Below are 13,431 nucleotides of genomic sequence, written 5' to 3'. Positions count from 1 at the left end.
GAGTGTTTTCTTGGAATAAACTCCCGAAGGCACACTTCTTGAAGTATAAATGTAGATCTAGTATATTGTTTGTTTTGGCTTTTAAAGAAATATAGTAGAGAGGTTTGTCTTGGGAATTAAAATTTGTACCGAAGAAAACAATTTTTATTTTTCTTCAGGTGATGTTGAGACAGCTGTAAAATTTGCAGCTCAACTTATTGATCTGGGAGCAGATGCCAGTTTGCGGAGTCGCTGGACAAACATGAATGCTTTGCATTATGCTGCATACTTTGATGTCCCAGAACTTATAAGAGTGATTTTGAAGACATCAAAACCAAAAGGCAAGTGCAGGCAGATCTCCATTTTCAATGGGGCATTCTGTAATGGCATCCAGGTCACTGTTGAGGAGGCCTTTCTTCGAATGTGCTTTGTTTTTATATGGCTTCCTACCCTGTACTATTTAAGAAGTTGTTTAGGATTGCTTTGATGATGGTTACTGTCCTTTCACAAAAGGCTTGGTACAAAGATCTACAAATTGAAAAAAAAAATACCAACAACAGTATTTTCTGGGTCTTCCTGTCTCTGTGGAGTGGGGATCTCAGGTGTATCTCATTTATAATTTTTTTTTTTTGTTTGTTTTGTTTTGCTTGGGAAGACAGTGTTAGAGTAACAAAGCATTTGGGTGGCATTGATATAATAAGAGGGATTTCTTTTAGTTGTCATTCATTTCAGAAAATCTGATGAATTTTAGGGTTCCCCCTACATCTCGGGGGAGATATCCCAAGGTTGATATTCTCTCTGGTTCTACTCTTTTGAGAAGAATAAATGTGTGTGTGAGAGAGAGAGAGAGAGAGAGAGAGAGAGAGAGAGAGAGAGAGGAGTCGAGTGGAGAGAGGTGCAGGAGAAGAGAGAGCACTCTTTCAGCTTCAAGAGAGCAGTGTGATCCCTTTAGAAAAGGCATTTTAGAGATAAACCTCCTAGAGATAAACCTCCTAGAATGTCAGTTTCTAGTTTGCACAGTTATTCGAGGTCCTTAAAATTCTGCCTTTCTAACTTCTGGGTGATGTTGGAAGAGAGTCTCTGTTGATGCACCTGTAATGCTGTTGTCTGTGTGAGCAGGTCTGTGCTGTTGAAGGTGTGCAGTGTAGCCATGCCAGCATGGTCTCCTGCAGATCAGTGTACAACTGCAGAGCCAGAGACTTAATAAACTCCTGTAGAAAACATTCAACACAGGACTCTCCATTCAGAGGATTTTCTGTTCAAGTAAAATGCAATGTGATTTACTGTTATTAAGATGCCTTTAGAGTTGCAAGGTTCATTTTCTTAGAGTAGAGTCCAGATTCATCTGCTGAGTAGTGTCATTATGTTCACACTTAGGTTTTCAGGAGTGTGGGTTCTGGTTTGAGGGTTCTGCATTGTTCAGTCATTTTGTGTGTGTGTGTGTGTGTGTGTGTGTGTGTGTGTGTATGAAGGGCTAGATTAGTAAATAACTGCTTTAGCTTTTCAGATTATCTGTTTTTTGTCAGTACTACTAATTTCTGCCATTGGAATGTGGATGCAGGCTCAGAGAACATGTCTGTGAGTGAGTGTGCCTGCATTCCTGAAAAATTCTGAAACATTTTAGGGTATATTTGGATCATAGGGGTCATTTCCTGATCCTTGGCCTAAAGCTGATTTTCATGCTGTGCTTGTTCAAGAAAATGCCTAAGTGAGTGGACATGGAATCTGCTTATGTCCCAAGTATGAATTACTACCATTCACTGCCCCCATTGCAGTTAGTTTGGCCTAGCTGGAAAACTCAAGGCACATCACTCTATTTTACAAGGAATTACATTGATCTAGGAGAATATTCTTGTGGTTATTTTAGGCAAGTTATAATTGTGGAGATTTGATCCACTGTGACATACCGCATCTGGAGACCAAGTCTATAAAAGGCTGACATCCCCTCCCTGAAACCTGCTGAATCTTCTTTGAAATTGTGATAGCTGAATTTAAAACTAGCTAATATATTTGTGACGTTTAATTGTAGATGTGGATGCCACTTGCAGCGACTTTAATTTTGGGACAGCTCTGCACATTGCAGCATATAACTTGTGTTCAGGGGCTGTGAAAACTTTGCTGGAGCTTGGAGCAAACCCCGCATTCAGGGTAAGAGAATGACACAAGAGAATGAAGACGTCTCATGCCATCTCCCAGTAATGAGTTGGATGTAAATGTTGTTATTAATAGAACTTTATGAGAACAATTTATATTTTTGCTTCACATATAATGAGGGTGATGATATCTTTTACTTTCAATAAATTTAAGTCATCATGGGAAGTTTCTCTCCCACTAAGTTATATAAATTTCCATTCAGAAAAAAAGAAAATCTTAAAGTGTCTTAAGAATCTTTCATTTAGGCTTCTGACAAATTTATGAAAAGTTATCTGTTAGCCACAATGTTGTATGTGCTAACATTAAGTTCCTTTGCAAAGAAAATTCATGCCAAAAGAATAACAGTTAAAGTAAATACAAAGTTCAAACAAATGTTCCTTTAATAAGTAACCTCTAAAACCAGACATCCCGAGTCCAGGGAGGAACCTTTGAACGTTACTTTGATAGTTGTTATGACAGCAGAAAATGGAATTCTGCTGTTAGCCATAACGAAACCTTCTGAGGTTTGGAGGGTGATACTGCTACCATTTGTGTGTGTGTGTGTGTGCATGCAGACTGTAGATGAGGCTGGCTTCAAACTCAAAGAGCTCCACCTGCCTCTGCCTCCTGAGGGCTGGGACTAAGGTGTGCGCCACCACTGCCCTGCCCTGCTCCACGTTAACTTTTTGAGATAGAGTTTTTATGGACCTGGAGCTCGCGGGTTCAGATAGTCTGCCTGGCCACCCAGTCCAGAATCCCTCTGTTCCTGCCTCAGCAGCACTGAGGTTGAAGCACAAGCCAACACACCCAGTACTAAGGAGCAAACTCAGTGTTTGCTTTATGAACTAAGTTGTCTTGTCTCCCAGTCCCAGAGCTTTTTAAAAATGTTTCCCCCACAAATACCCCCTCACTCTTCAGAGAGTGAGACTTTAGTGCCATATCTATGTTCACTATATTTTCAATATGTTTTGAAATCTAAGATTAAATTAGTTTTAATACCATGACAGGAATCTGATAACATACTTTTTTTTCAAGCTGAATTGAATTTTAAAGCCAAAAAACCCAAAAAGGACAATTACAAACCAAGCATGTTTGTGAAGCCCCACCGCTGGGCCTGTACAGGCCGTTTGAGGATTATTAGCAGTGGAGAAAGGTGAAGATAAGGTTTTCAGTTATGAAACCTGGATATTTTCTCACAGGGTCTGAGCTTTGGGTTGGAGAGTATGGAGGAAAAATACTTCAGGAAGACAAATGGGGAGCAGACAGACTGTACCTGTGTGCTTCCGTGGGGTGCAAGGCGGCGTGGCTTGCGTCAAAACTGCCACAAGTCCCGTGGCCATCTCCTAGTCTGTCGTTAGTCTCCCCACATTTCGTTTGCTAACTGACCTACCGGACATCTTGATGTTTCTAACTGGTGACTGCCTCTCCTACTATAGTGTGAACTCTTCATGGTGTGGTACTAAAATGCCCCTGGAGATTCTGTTTACAAGCTTTTTCTTGAGAGAACAAAGTGAGGTGTTTTTTTTTTTTTGTTTGTTTGATTTTTGTTTGTTATGTTTGTTTTTAAGGATCGGTTTTAAATTATATAAACACCATGCAAACGAAGTGGGCTTATAGCTGGTTATTTCATCTCGTGACAGATGAACTCCTCCAGGATACAGTCTCTCCTTCATGGGGAGAACAGGGCAAGTGTCTTGATTGCAGCTTAGGGTGTGAGAGATAGTGTGGAGACTGCTGCCTCAGTTTCTGAAATCTGAGTTGCTACGTGACCTGCCATGTGGCTGAGGTCATAGAGCCAGCATGGCAAGTTGCGGAATGTAGTCATATGACCTTTAATGACAGGCTCAGGTTTCAAGAAACACACGGTGGGGGAGATTCTTCACTTCTCTTCAAACTTACACAAACTAAGGTGGCTGTGGAGTGGAATCACTGTGCGTGTGGCCCCTGGTTGACTAAATGTCCACTACATGGATGTCGCTGGGCTCTCATTGGGCAGCCAGGCACCCTGCTACGTCACTGTGCTCGTGTGCAGCCACATGTATTTCTCCGCCCTTCTCAGTGTACAGAATGACCTTTTCCTACCAGATCACCTCCGTCATCTCCTTTGCGTCTCTGTAAATGCCTCTTATCAGGGAGGTTTCTGTCACCATCGATTTGTCGTCAGCTCCTCCCCTACAGCCACCTCTGTTCCCATGTCCTCTGTGCCTGGGTACCTTTATGCCCCTCAACTCCTGGCTAACACACCATATAATCGGTTGATGCCCTATCTCTCCTACAGGCGTGTGTACTCTTTGAGGGCAGAGCTTTACTTTCCTTCACTGTGGTATCTTGAGGACCTAGAATGGTGCCTGGTGTAGCGGGGGAGTTCACTGAGTAGTCTTGAATAAATAAATGACTGTGGCTGGCCTTAAGGCCCACCATAGAGGATCATAGATGGCTGCCGAGTGCCCTGAGCACTTAAGAGCTGAAAGTCTTCTCTTGCCTCTGTGGTAGAATGACAAAGGACAGATCCCTGCGGATGTTGTTCCAGACCCAGTGGACATGCCTTTGGAGATGGCCGATGCTGCTGCGATTGCAAAGGAAGTCAAGCAGATGCTCTTGGATGCGATGCCTCTGTCCTGTACCACGCCTAAGGCCACGCCTCCCAGCTGTGATCACGCTACCAGCAGGGCCATGCTGACATCTCTCGGTCTGAAGTTGGGCGACCGCGTTGTCATCGCAGGACAGAAGGTACAGCGAGTCACCGAGGTCCCTGGGAGCTGGACTTAAGGCCCTCACACCTGGTCTGTGTCTCAGGATCGTGTGCCACACACTCACAATTTTGAGTTTTGGGTCTCAAAACATGTGGACAGGAAAATGTTTGATTGAAAATGTGAAGTTTAAATGTAAGTTTACTGTTACAGAGGACGGCTTAAGGATAGGAGCGCTTTTGAACTTAATAGTGAAGGCCTCGTTAATTGCATGGGGAAAAGTGGCAGAGAGGAGAAGTGTTAAATGAATTTAGAGGCTGGAGCTGAGAAACGACCTTGCTCTGTCTACTCTGGATTGTTCCTGCCGATGGCATGTCTGCCAGCCGAGCAGAGGAAACCTTCATCACTCTTCTGTGTTTGGCTTTGAAATCTCACAACTAGGGGACATTCGGATGCTGTAAACCTGATGGTCGGGAGGTCAGCGAGTGACGCTTTACACAAAGGCCCGATGGGTAGCGCTGCGGCTCCCGTGTGACCTTCTCTGTGACCATTTCTCTCTTTTCTTTGATACCTCTTTTGGGAGATTTTTCCCCTTGCCTTCCATGCTGGGACTTGAGCATGGAGCCCTGTGAAATGTGAGAAGTGCTGCACCACTGAGCCACAACGCCGCCATTTCATTAGAGGTTTTTATTCTTAGTTTTGAGGTAGTAGGAAGCTCCCAGTGTGGAGTGGAACAGGGAACTCGTGCCTAGATAATAACCTTTCCAATTGCTTACATCTCAGTATGCGGATGGGTGATGAAGGCTTCTCAGAGAGTCATAGGTTTGAGAGCTTGATGTATTGGGGAAAATTGCTTCTCAGAGTTCAAAGGAAACAACCATAGATGTGCTTTTAGATGAAGAAGGGCATTCTCCAGTTTACAAAACAATAGGACATTTGTTAGTTTTTTACTGGTTGGAATTAAAATGCCAAGAAATTATTACTATGTAGCTTTTAAAAATTATGGGTGAATGTGAAGTCTTCTTTGTAACATTCCTGTAAATTTACCTTAGAAGGCTTTGAAAGTGTTACTGTCTGTTGCAAAGAGAAGTTTCCTTGATGAGGGTTGAGGACTCCTCGCACCTCTGGGTATAAGAACAAATGTTTCCATTGTTATTAGGGATTACCCTGATTTACATACAAGTAACATTGTACAGACTGAGCAGGTTATATTTAGGAACATGTGTATACATATATACATACATGCATATAATGATTAATAAAAGAAGAGACCATGAATTTGAAAGAGGGCAAGGAAGAATATGGGGGGGGGTAGAAGGGAGAAAAGGAAATGGGAAATGAGGTAATTGTGTTATAATTTCAAAAAATAAAAGAAAAACATTATTATTTTATTTACTTTTGGGGTTGGATAATTTTACATCCAAGTGGAAGTGTTTATTGTATAGCTGAGGATGACTTCCCAAAAGCTGAGATTGTAGCGTGCACTACATCCAGCTGGTTTTATATTTATATTGTGTGTGTGTACATTTGTGTGTGTGTGAGAGAGACACACACATACAGAAAGAGAGAGAGAGAATATATGTGTATATGTGTGAGTGCATAAACGTGGAAAGCCAGAGGATGACTTCAGGTATCTTATCTGTTGGTCTCTACTTCTTGAGACCCAGTCACTGACCTTGAGCTTGTGGATTCTGTGGGTGGTGGGGGCCAACTACTGGGTCAGTTGTGCCCTATTCTGATGACTATCCTGTCTCAATGCCAGCACCATCGCTTGCATTTACAGTTAGTACGTGTTAGGATTTCAATATCTTGCCAAACTGCTTTGATAACTCTAATTTCTTACCTTTTTTCTGTGTATATTTTAATGTGTTAATTTCTTTAAAAAATCCCACTCAATGGGAATTGAGTGCTGTTGGGTCTAGACCAGGTTAAGCACAACATGCTGCTGTATTCATATGGGTCTTCAGATTATCTAATCAACTTCTGTGGTCTTAACCATTTAGGTATTACATATGATTTGCTATATTTTGACTTATTTTTTTCAAGTTTTTTTTTTTTGTGTGTGTACTATTGCTGAAATTCTATTCTGTGGAAATATATTCCATATATTTCTAGTATATGGAAATACAGTTGATTTTTGAATATTGACCACATATTCTTAACTTTTTTTTACTTTGTGGATTCTTTGTAAACAAGCATCTTGTCCCCTTTTCCTCCTCCTCCCCCCCTTCTCTTTTCCCTCCTTTCTCCCTCTTTCTTCAGGTGAGGTCCCATTAGAGTGCTACCTGTGGATTTAGTGTAGATGTGAAGCTGAAGGGGTCCTCAGCTGCCGGGGTGTGCCTCTTCTTTAAGCTGTCACATTGGAAGGATGTGGCGGCTGGTTGTAGGCTTCTTTTGTATCTTCTTTCCCCATCAGTCAGGTGGATTGTGTCAGATAATTTCCTCACTGCTCTGCATCCTCACCATGTAGGATTCTCCTTTTGACGGCATTTGGTTGGCTCTAAATTTGTTGAAGATGCTTGTGTTTGTGTTCAGGGGGAATACTGATCCTCAGTTTAATGTCGAGGTAATGTTGGTTTCCCAAAATGCCTTGGGAACCAGTGTCTTATCATTTAAATTTTAGAAGCGCTTATGCAGAATTTGTATTTTGTTCAGTTTTTGGTAGAATTTATCACTGAAGCCACCCACCCTGGGAACTTTTTTCTTTTTTCAGTTTTAAATTAGAAATTCAAGTATTCCCTTTTTTGAAAGTTTATATCTTTCAAGGAATTGCAGTGTTTTACAGCATCTGTGAAATGGGTGGGCAAAGTTGTCTGTACTGTTATCTCATCTTTTAAAATATTGTTAACAGTGCCCCTCTTTTGTTGGTGATGTTGGTAGTTTGTGTCTTTTATCTCTCTTTTTTAAAAAATGGTTTCTATTTAGAGGCTTAATGATTTTTATTTTTCAAAGAATGTGTTATTGGTTTCATTAATTTTTCTGCATTATTTTTCTGTTCTCAATTTATTTCAATATTTATTACTTAACTCTTCTTTTCTGGCTTTGGCTCTTCATATTAGTTTCTTGAAGCAGGAATTTAGATCATTGATTTTAGGCTGTTTCTAAGGTGCATATTCCTCTCTAAGTATTACTTTTGTCACTTCCCACACATTTTGACATATTTATTTTCATTTTCTAATTTTCTTTTTTTATTAGAAAAGCATTTTGTATATATTTTTTTTCTCTTTCACCATGAGTTATTTATACTTATTCCATATTTTGGAGATAACTACACACCTCCCTACCGATGAATTTTAGTTTAACACCGTTATGGTTCAAGAACATATTTTGTGTGATTTCTGTTCTTTTTATAATTTTAAAGTTTTCTTTTTAATTGTATGCGTGTGGGTGTTTGCCTGCATGGTATGTATGTGGACTATTTGTGTGATGTACTCAGGAGAGTATATCGGATGCTCCGGAACTGAAGCTACAGAAAGTAGTGAGCTGCCATGTGGGCGCTGGGAACTGAGCCTGGGTCTCTGGAAGAGCAGCTAGTGCTCTTAACTGCTGAGCCAGTGCCCCGGCTGTGTTCTTCGACATCTGTATGCTTCTCTTTTGAGTGGAATGCTCTGTAGGTATCACTTTGAATTGGTTTGCAGCTGGCTTCCTTTTTCTGTATCCCCACTGATTTCTGGCCACTCAATCTGCTGATAACTGAGAGAGGGTGAGCTGAGTCCCACTGCCAGGGGGACTTTTCTTTCCAGTTCTGTTGGGAAAGAACGATGCCTCAGAAGGTAATATTCTATGTTTTCCTGACAAATCCTTTTGAGGGGTTTGACATTTTAAAATAATCTTTGGTAAACTTGCTTATTCAAAAGTCTCCTTTGAAAGACATAACAAGTGATGTTGCTAAGAACAGCAATGACTAAAAGAATGACTAATAAGTCTGAGAACCTGTTCTGATTTATATTTTCTCTAGGTTGGGACATTAAGATTTTGTGGAACAACAGAGTTTGCAAATGGGCAGTGGGCTGGCATTGAGCTGGATGAACCAGAAGGGAAAAACAATGGAAGTGTTGGGAGAGTCCAGTACTTCAAGTGTGCCCCCAAATACGGTAAGATTGAGCCCAGGGCTTTTGATCCGTTACACCTCTCCCTTTCTTGTGGCTTTTAGGTGAAACCTTTTCCTGGTTACCCCCATGATGAGAACCTATGAGAGGATGTAGACTGAGGATGTTTTAATTGCAGGAGCTGGCGCATCATCTTTACACCGACGAGACTGATACCAAGGGGAAGCCATGCTGCTAGAGACCTTGAGAAAGTCCTTGAGAAGTTGAAAGGGTTGTGCCAGGGTTAGCCTGGCATTGGGCCAGGCATGGCTCACGCTCCCTAAGGAGAGAAATGCTGGGAAGCTGCTTTCTATTTTCTCAGAAAATGAGAAGTGAGGTCATTTGCTGATGTAAGGAGAGGGAAGCGGGGGTGGATGGAGGTGAGGAGAGAGGATGACCAGAGGAGAGGGACTTCCACCAGGTCAGGGCAGTGTAGACACACATGTGTCTAGACAGGGCACAAGATGCCAGAGGCCAACTGTAGACATGAGCCCAGAGTAAGCTGGCTGCAAGGCTGCATTCTCTTCTCATCAAGGCTTGTCAAGTGGTTCACGAATTGTCTGGTTTACAAGGGTTGTTTCTTCTAGAATATTCCACCAAAAGAAGTCTGCAAAAGAGCCGAGGCTAGATTAAAGCAGAGACCAGAGTGATGGATGGTACAACCTAAGGGGGGCAGGGAAGAAAAAGAGTGTGGCTGGGAAGAGAGCCCAGGAGAACACGCTGGGATCTGTGGTTCCTGTCCCAGGCTGGGCTGTGTGATCCTTGTTCTGTCCCTTTTTCTCTTTGGCCTCTGTCCCGGGAACCACAGATCCCAGGTTGAAGGACTGAGTGGGGCTATGGGGACTTAGAGAACAGTTCACAGGGGTCCCAGGCACCCGGTAGTGAGGGGTGAATAGGGACTGTGATGGGATTGGGATAGGCTTGTTCTTTTCAGGAGGAAATCTGCCTGTCCGCTCTGGGGTTCACCAGGACTGATCGTGTGGTGTGGTGTGGTGTGTGTGTGTGTGTGTGTGTGTGTGTGTGTGTGTGTGTGTGCGTGTGTGCGTGTGTGTGTGTAGGCTAAGGTCATCCATAAATGGTGTTTCCCTGTGTTTTGGGCCTCAATGAACCATGAAGAATTTGAGAAGTTAGAAAAGCAAGTGAGGCCAGTTTTGACTGTTTCTGAGCTGTATAGTTTTCTCTTTCTGACAAAGGTTTGCTTAAACTCATTCCCGTCTGGCCCACTTCCCTTTCCACACATCTCTTCCCCGTTCCCCTCTCTTGTGTCTGCTTTTCTCACTATGTTGTTGGTGTTTTCCGTTTCTCTGACGCCTTCTCCATAGCTATCTGGTTCACTTGGAAGGGGGGACAGCACACTGATGAGAACTGTGGGGTTTGGAGTCAGATTGCTCAGGTGTGATCAGCATCTCTTCCTCAGGCTGGGCTGTGTGATCCTCCTTCTGTTCCTGATCCCCTCCCTTTGGCCTCCATGAATGGATGCAGAATCCCAGGGGTTTGTGTGAGGACGCAGTGTATTGATAAACGTATAAATGACCCGGGAAGGGATTTATCCCTGTCAGCACGGAACACATTGGCAATTGGCCAACTCTTATCAAGTTGCCAGAATTACTGGTTTCTTTCTGTCACACATTTTGGATAGAACCTTGTCTTTGAGTCTTTTTGTATTTTTTACTTTATAAAAATGTTCCATGTATAAGACTTGAAAATTGTAAAACAGGAAAAAGATGAAATTACTTGCATATTTTTGATAATCACTTTTAAAGAATTTTTTCTTTGAAAATGTTACATATTTAAATAATATATCTTGATCGTATCTTCCCACCATTTCTCTCTTCACCACTTCACAGTGTCTTTTATATACATGTGTTCTGTTTAATAACTGAATATCCTATTATAATTTGTGCAAGTTCTAAATGTTGCTTGAAAATGTGAATTTTTTTGCCCATTCATGCATTTTTAATTGAATTTTTATTTTTTATATTAATTACAGTTTATTTACTTTGTATCTTAGCTGTAGCCTCCTCCCTCATCCCCTCCCAATCCCATCCTCCCTCTCTCTTCTCCTCCCATGTCCCTCTCCAAGTCCATTGATAGGGGAGGTCCTCCTCCCCTTCCATCTAACCCTAGCTTATCAGGTTTCATCAGAACTGGCCGCATTGTCCTCCTCTGTGGCCTGGTAAGGATGCTCCCCCATCAAGGGGAGGTTATCAAGGAGCCAGCCACAGAGTTCATGTCAGAGACAGTCCCTGTTCCCCTTACTAGGGAACCCACTTGGATACCGAGCTGCCATGGGCTGCATCTGAGGGGTTCTAGGTTATATCCATGAATGGTCCTTGGTTGGAGGATCAATCTCAGAAAAGACCCCTGGGCCCAGATATTTTTGTTCTGTTGCTCTCCTTGTGGAGCTCCTGTCCCCTCCAGGTCTTTCTATCTCCCCCTTCGTTCATTAGATTCCCTGCACTCTGCTCAAAGTTTGGCTGAGTCTCAGCATCTGCTTTGATACACTGCTGGGTAGTCTTTCAGAGGTTCTCTGTGGTAGGCTCCTGTCCAGTTCCCTGTTTTCTCCTTCTTCCAATGTCCATCCCGTTTGTCTTTCTGAGTGATGAAAAAATGCTGAACGCTTCACAAATTTGCCTGCCATCCTTGTGCAGGGGCCATGCTAATCTTCTCTATATCATTCCAGTTTTAGTTTATGGCAGCCAAAGCGAGCACAGAAAATGTGACTATTTACTGTGAAGACCAGAGACTCCTCTGTGGGCCTCCTGGTGTCTGCCCAGCTCTGCTGTTACAGTGAGAGAGCAGCCACAGACAGTGTAAGGGGATGGGTGCAGGTCTGCCAGGGCAGCTCTAGAGCGCAGGGGTGGCCAGGGTGCTTCTCTCACCGCGGCATGGTTTGCCGGATGCTTGCTTGAGCGTCTCGGATTGCTGCTTAGGATTTTCAGGCTCCATTTTCCCCCCCCTCTCAGAAGCTTCCATTTTTTTTTCTCCTTTAAAAAAAACATAAATTTCCCTTAGAATTTATGCCCTTTTTATTCATTGCTGACATTTTAATGGGGTTAAGCACATTAAGCAAGCCATGTTTATCTGAGGGTTTATTGCTCTTTTTAAAAAGAGAGAATGGTACTTGGTTGGAGTATGAGTCTCAGGAAAGACCCCTGTGCTCAAATTTTCTGGTTCTGTTGCTCTCCTTGTGGAGTTCCTGTCCTCTCCAGATCTTACTATTTCCCACTTCTTTCATAAGATTCCATGCACTCTGCCCAACAGTTGGCCATAAATCTCAGCATCTGCTTTGATAGTCTTCAGGGCAGAGCCTTTCAGAGGCCCTTTGTGGCATGTTCCTAGGTTGTTTCCTGTTTTCTTCTTCTGATGTCCATCCTTTTTACCATGCACAGATGTAGAACCTAGAACCCCTGCACAGATATAGCCCATGGCAGTTCAGTGTCCAAGTGGGTTCTATAGTAATGGGAAGAGGGACTGCCTCTGACATGAACTGATTGGCCTGCTCTTTGATCACCTCCCCCTGATGGGGGAGCATCCTTACCAGGCCACAGAGGAAGAAGATGCAGCCCCTCCTGATGAGACCTGATAGACTAAGATCAGAAGGAAGAAAAAGAAACCCTCCCCTATCAGTGGACTTAGGGAGGGGCATGCGTGGAGAAGGGGGAAGGAGGGTGGGATTGGGAGGGGAGAAGGGAGGGGTTTATGGGGGATACAAAGTGAATAAAGCGTAATTAAAAACAAAAACAAAACAAAAAAAAAAAAAAAGGAGAGAATGGCTTACTGGTCAACCTCACCACTGTGCGTCTGCCTCTAGGGGGAGCCAGTGAGTACGCTGTGTTGCCAGGCAGGAAGGCTGACTACTCACTCACTATCCCTGCTGCCTACTGGGCATCCAGCCATGGCATTTTTTTTTAACTTTTATTTTTGTGTATTAATTACAGTTTATTCACTTTGTATCCCAGCTGTAGCCCCCTACCACATACCCTCCCAATCCTGCCCTCCCTCCCTCTTCTTCTCATGCCCCTCCCCCATCCATTGATAGGGAGGTCCTCCTCCCCTTCCATCTGACCCTAGTCCATCAGGTCTCATCAGGATTGGCTTCTTTGTCTTCCTCTGTGGACTGGTAAAGCTGCTCTCCCCTCAGGGGGAGGTGATAAGAGCCAGCCACTGAGTTCATGTCAGAGATGATCCTTGTTACTATTATTGGGGTACCCTCTTGGACACTGAGCTGCCATGGGTTGCTTCTGTGCAGGGGTTCTAGGTTATCTCCATGCATGGTCCTTGGTTGTTAGTGACAGAAAAGACTTCTGGGCCCAGTTTTTTTTGGTTCCTGGGGACTGGCGGGCACCCAGCTGCCAGCCCAGCCATGGCTTTAAATATTGTGCTTTACCCAGATGACTTGCTTAATAAGAATAACAATAAAACAAAGACAAGCAAGATCTATGAAAATGAGGAATTATGTGCAATATAATTCTCTTAAGCCATTAGAATTAAATATTTGATTATCCTTTGAAACAAATATATTTCTATATGGAAATTTT

General features: G+C 43.0%; 1 protein-coding gene and 1 non-coding gene across 5 annotated transcripts in view; one reads left to right on the top strand and one right to left on the bottom strand.

The window, feature by feature from the left end:
- Positions 1-13,431, top strand: part of Clip4 (CAP-Gly domain containing linker protein family member 4) — a 69,549-nt gene that overhangs the window by 24,333 nt on the left and 31,785 nt on the right. For all 4 annotated transcript variants that reach the window (XM_021647156.2, XM_021647157.2, XM_060364677.1 and 1 more), the window contains exons 5-8: positions 159-320; positions 2,009-2,127; positions 4,606-4,842; positions 8,761-8,896. In XM_021647156.2, coding sequence (XP_021502831.1) covers positions 159-320; positions 2,009-2,127; positions 4,606-4,842; positions 8,761-8,896 — 654 coding nt within the window. The remainder of the gene's footprint in view (positions 1-158; positions 321-2,008; positions 2,128-4,605; positions 4,843-8,760; positions 8,897-13,431) is intronic.
- On the bottom strand, positions 11,497-11,600 carry LOC132652080 (U6 spliceosomal RNA). Its single transcript, XR_009589571.1, has one exon. It is a non-coding gene; the product is annotated as a U6 spliceosomal RNA (small nuclear RNA).

The sequence above is a fragment of the Meriones unguiculatus genome, chromosome 1, assembly GCF_030254825.1.
Source record: "Meriones unguiculatus strain TT.TT164.6M chromosome 1, Bangor_MerUng_6.1, whole genome shotgun sequence".
Lineage (NCBI taxonomy): Eukaryota > Metazoa > Chordata > Mammalia > Rodentia > Muridae > Meriones > Meriones unguiculatus.
The sequence above is the reverse complement of the archived record's forward strand: the minus strand, read 5'-3'. Positions and strand labels throughout refer to the sequence as shown.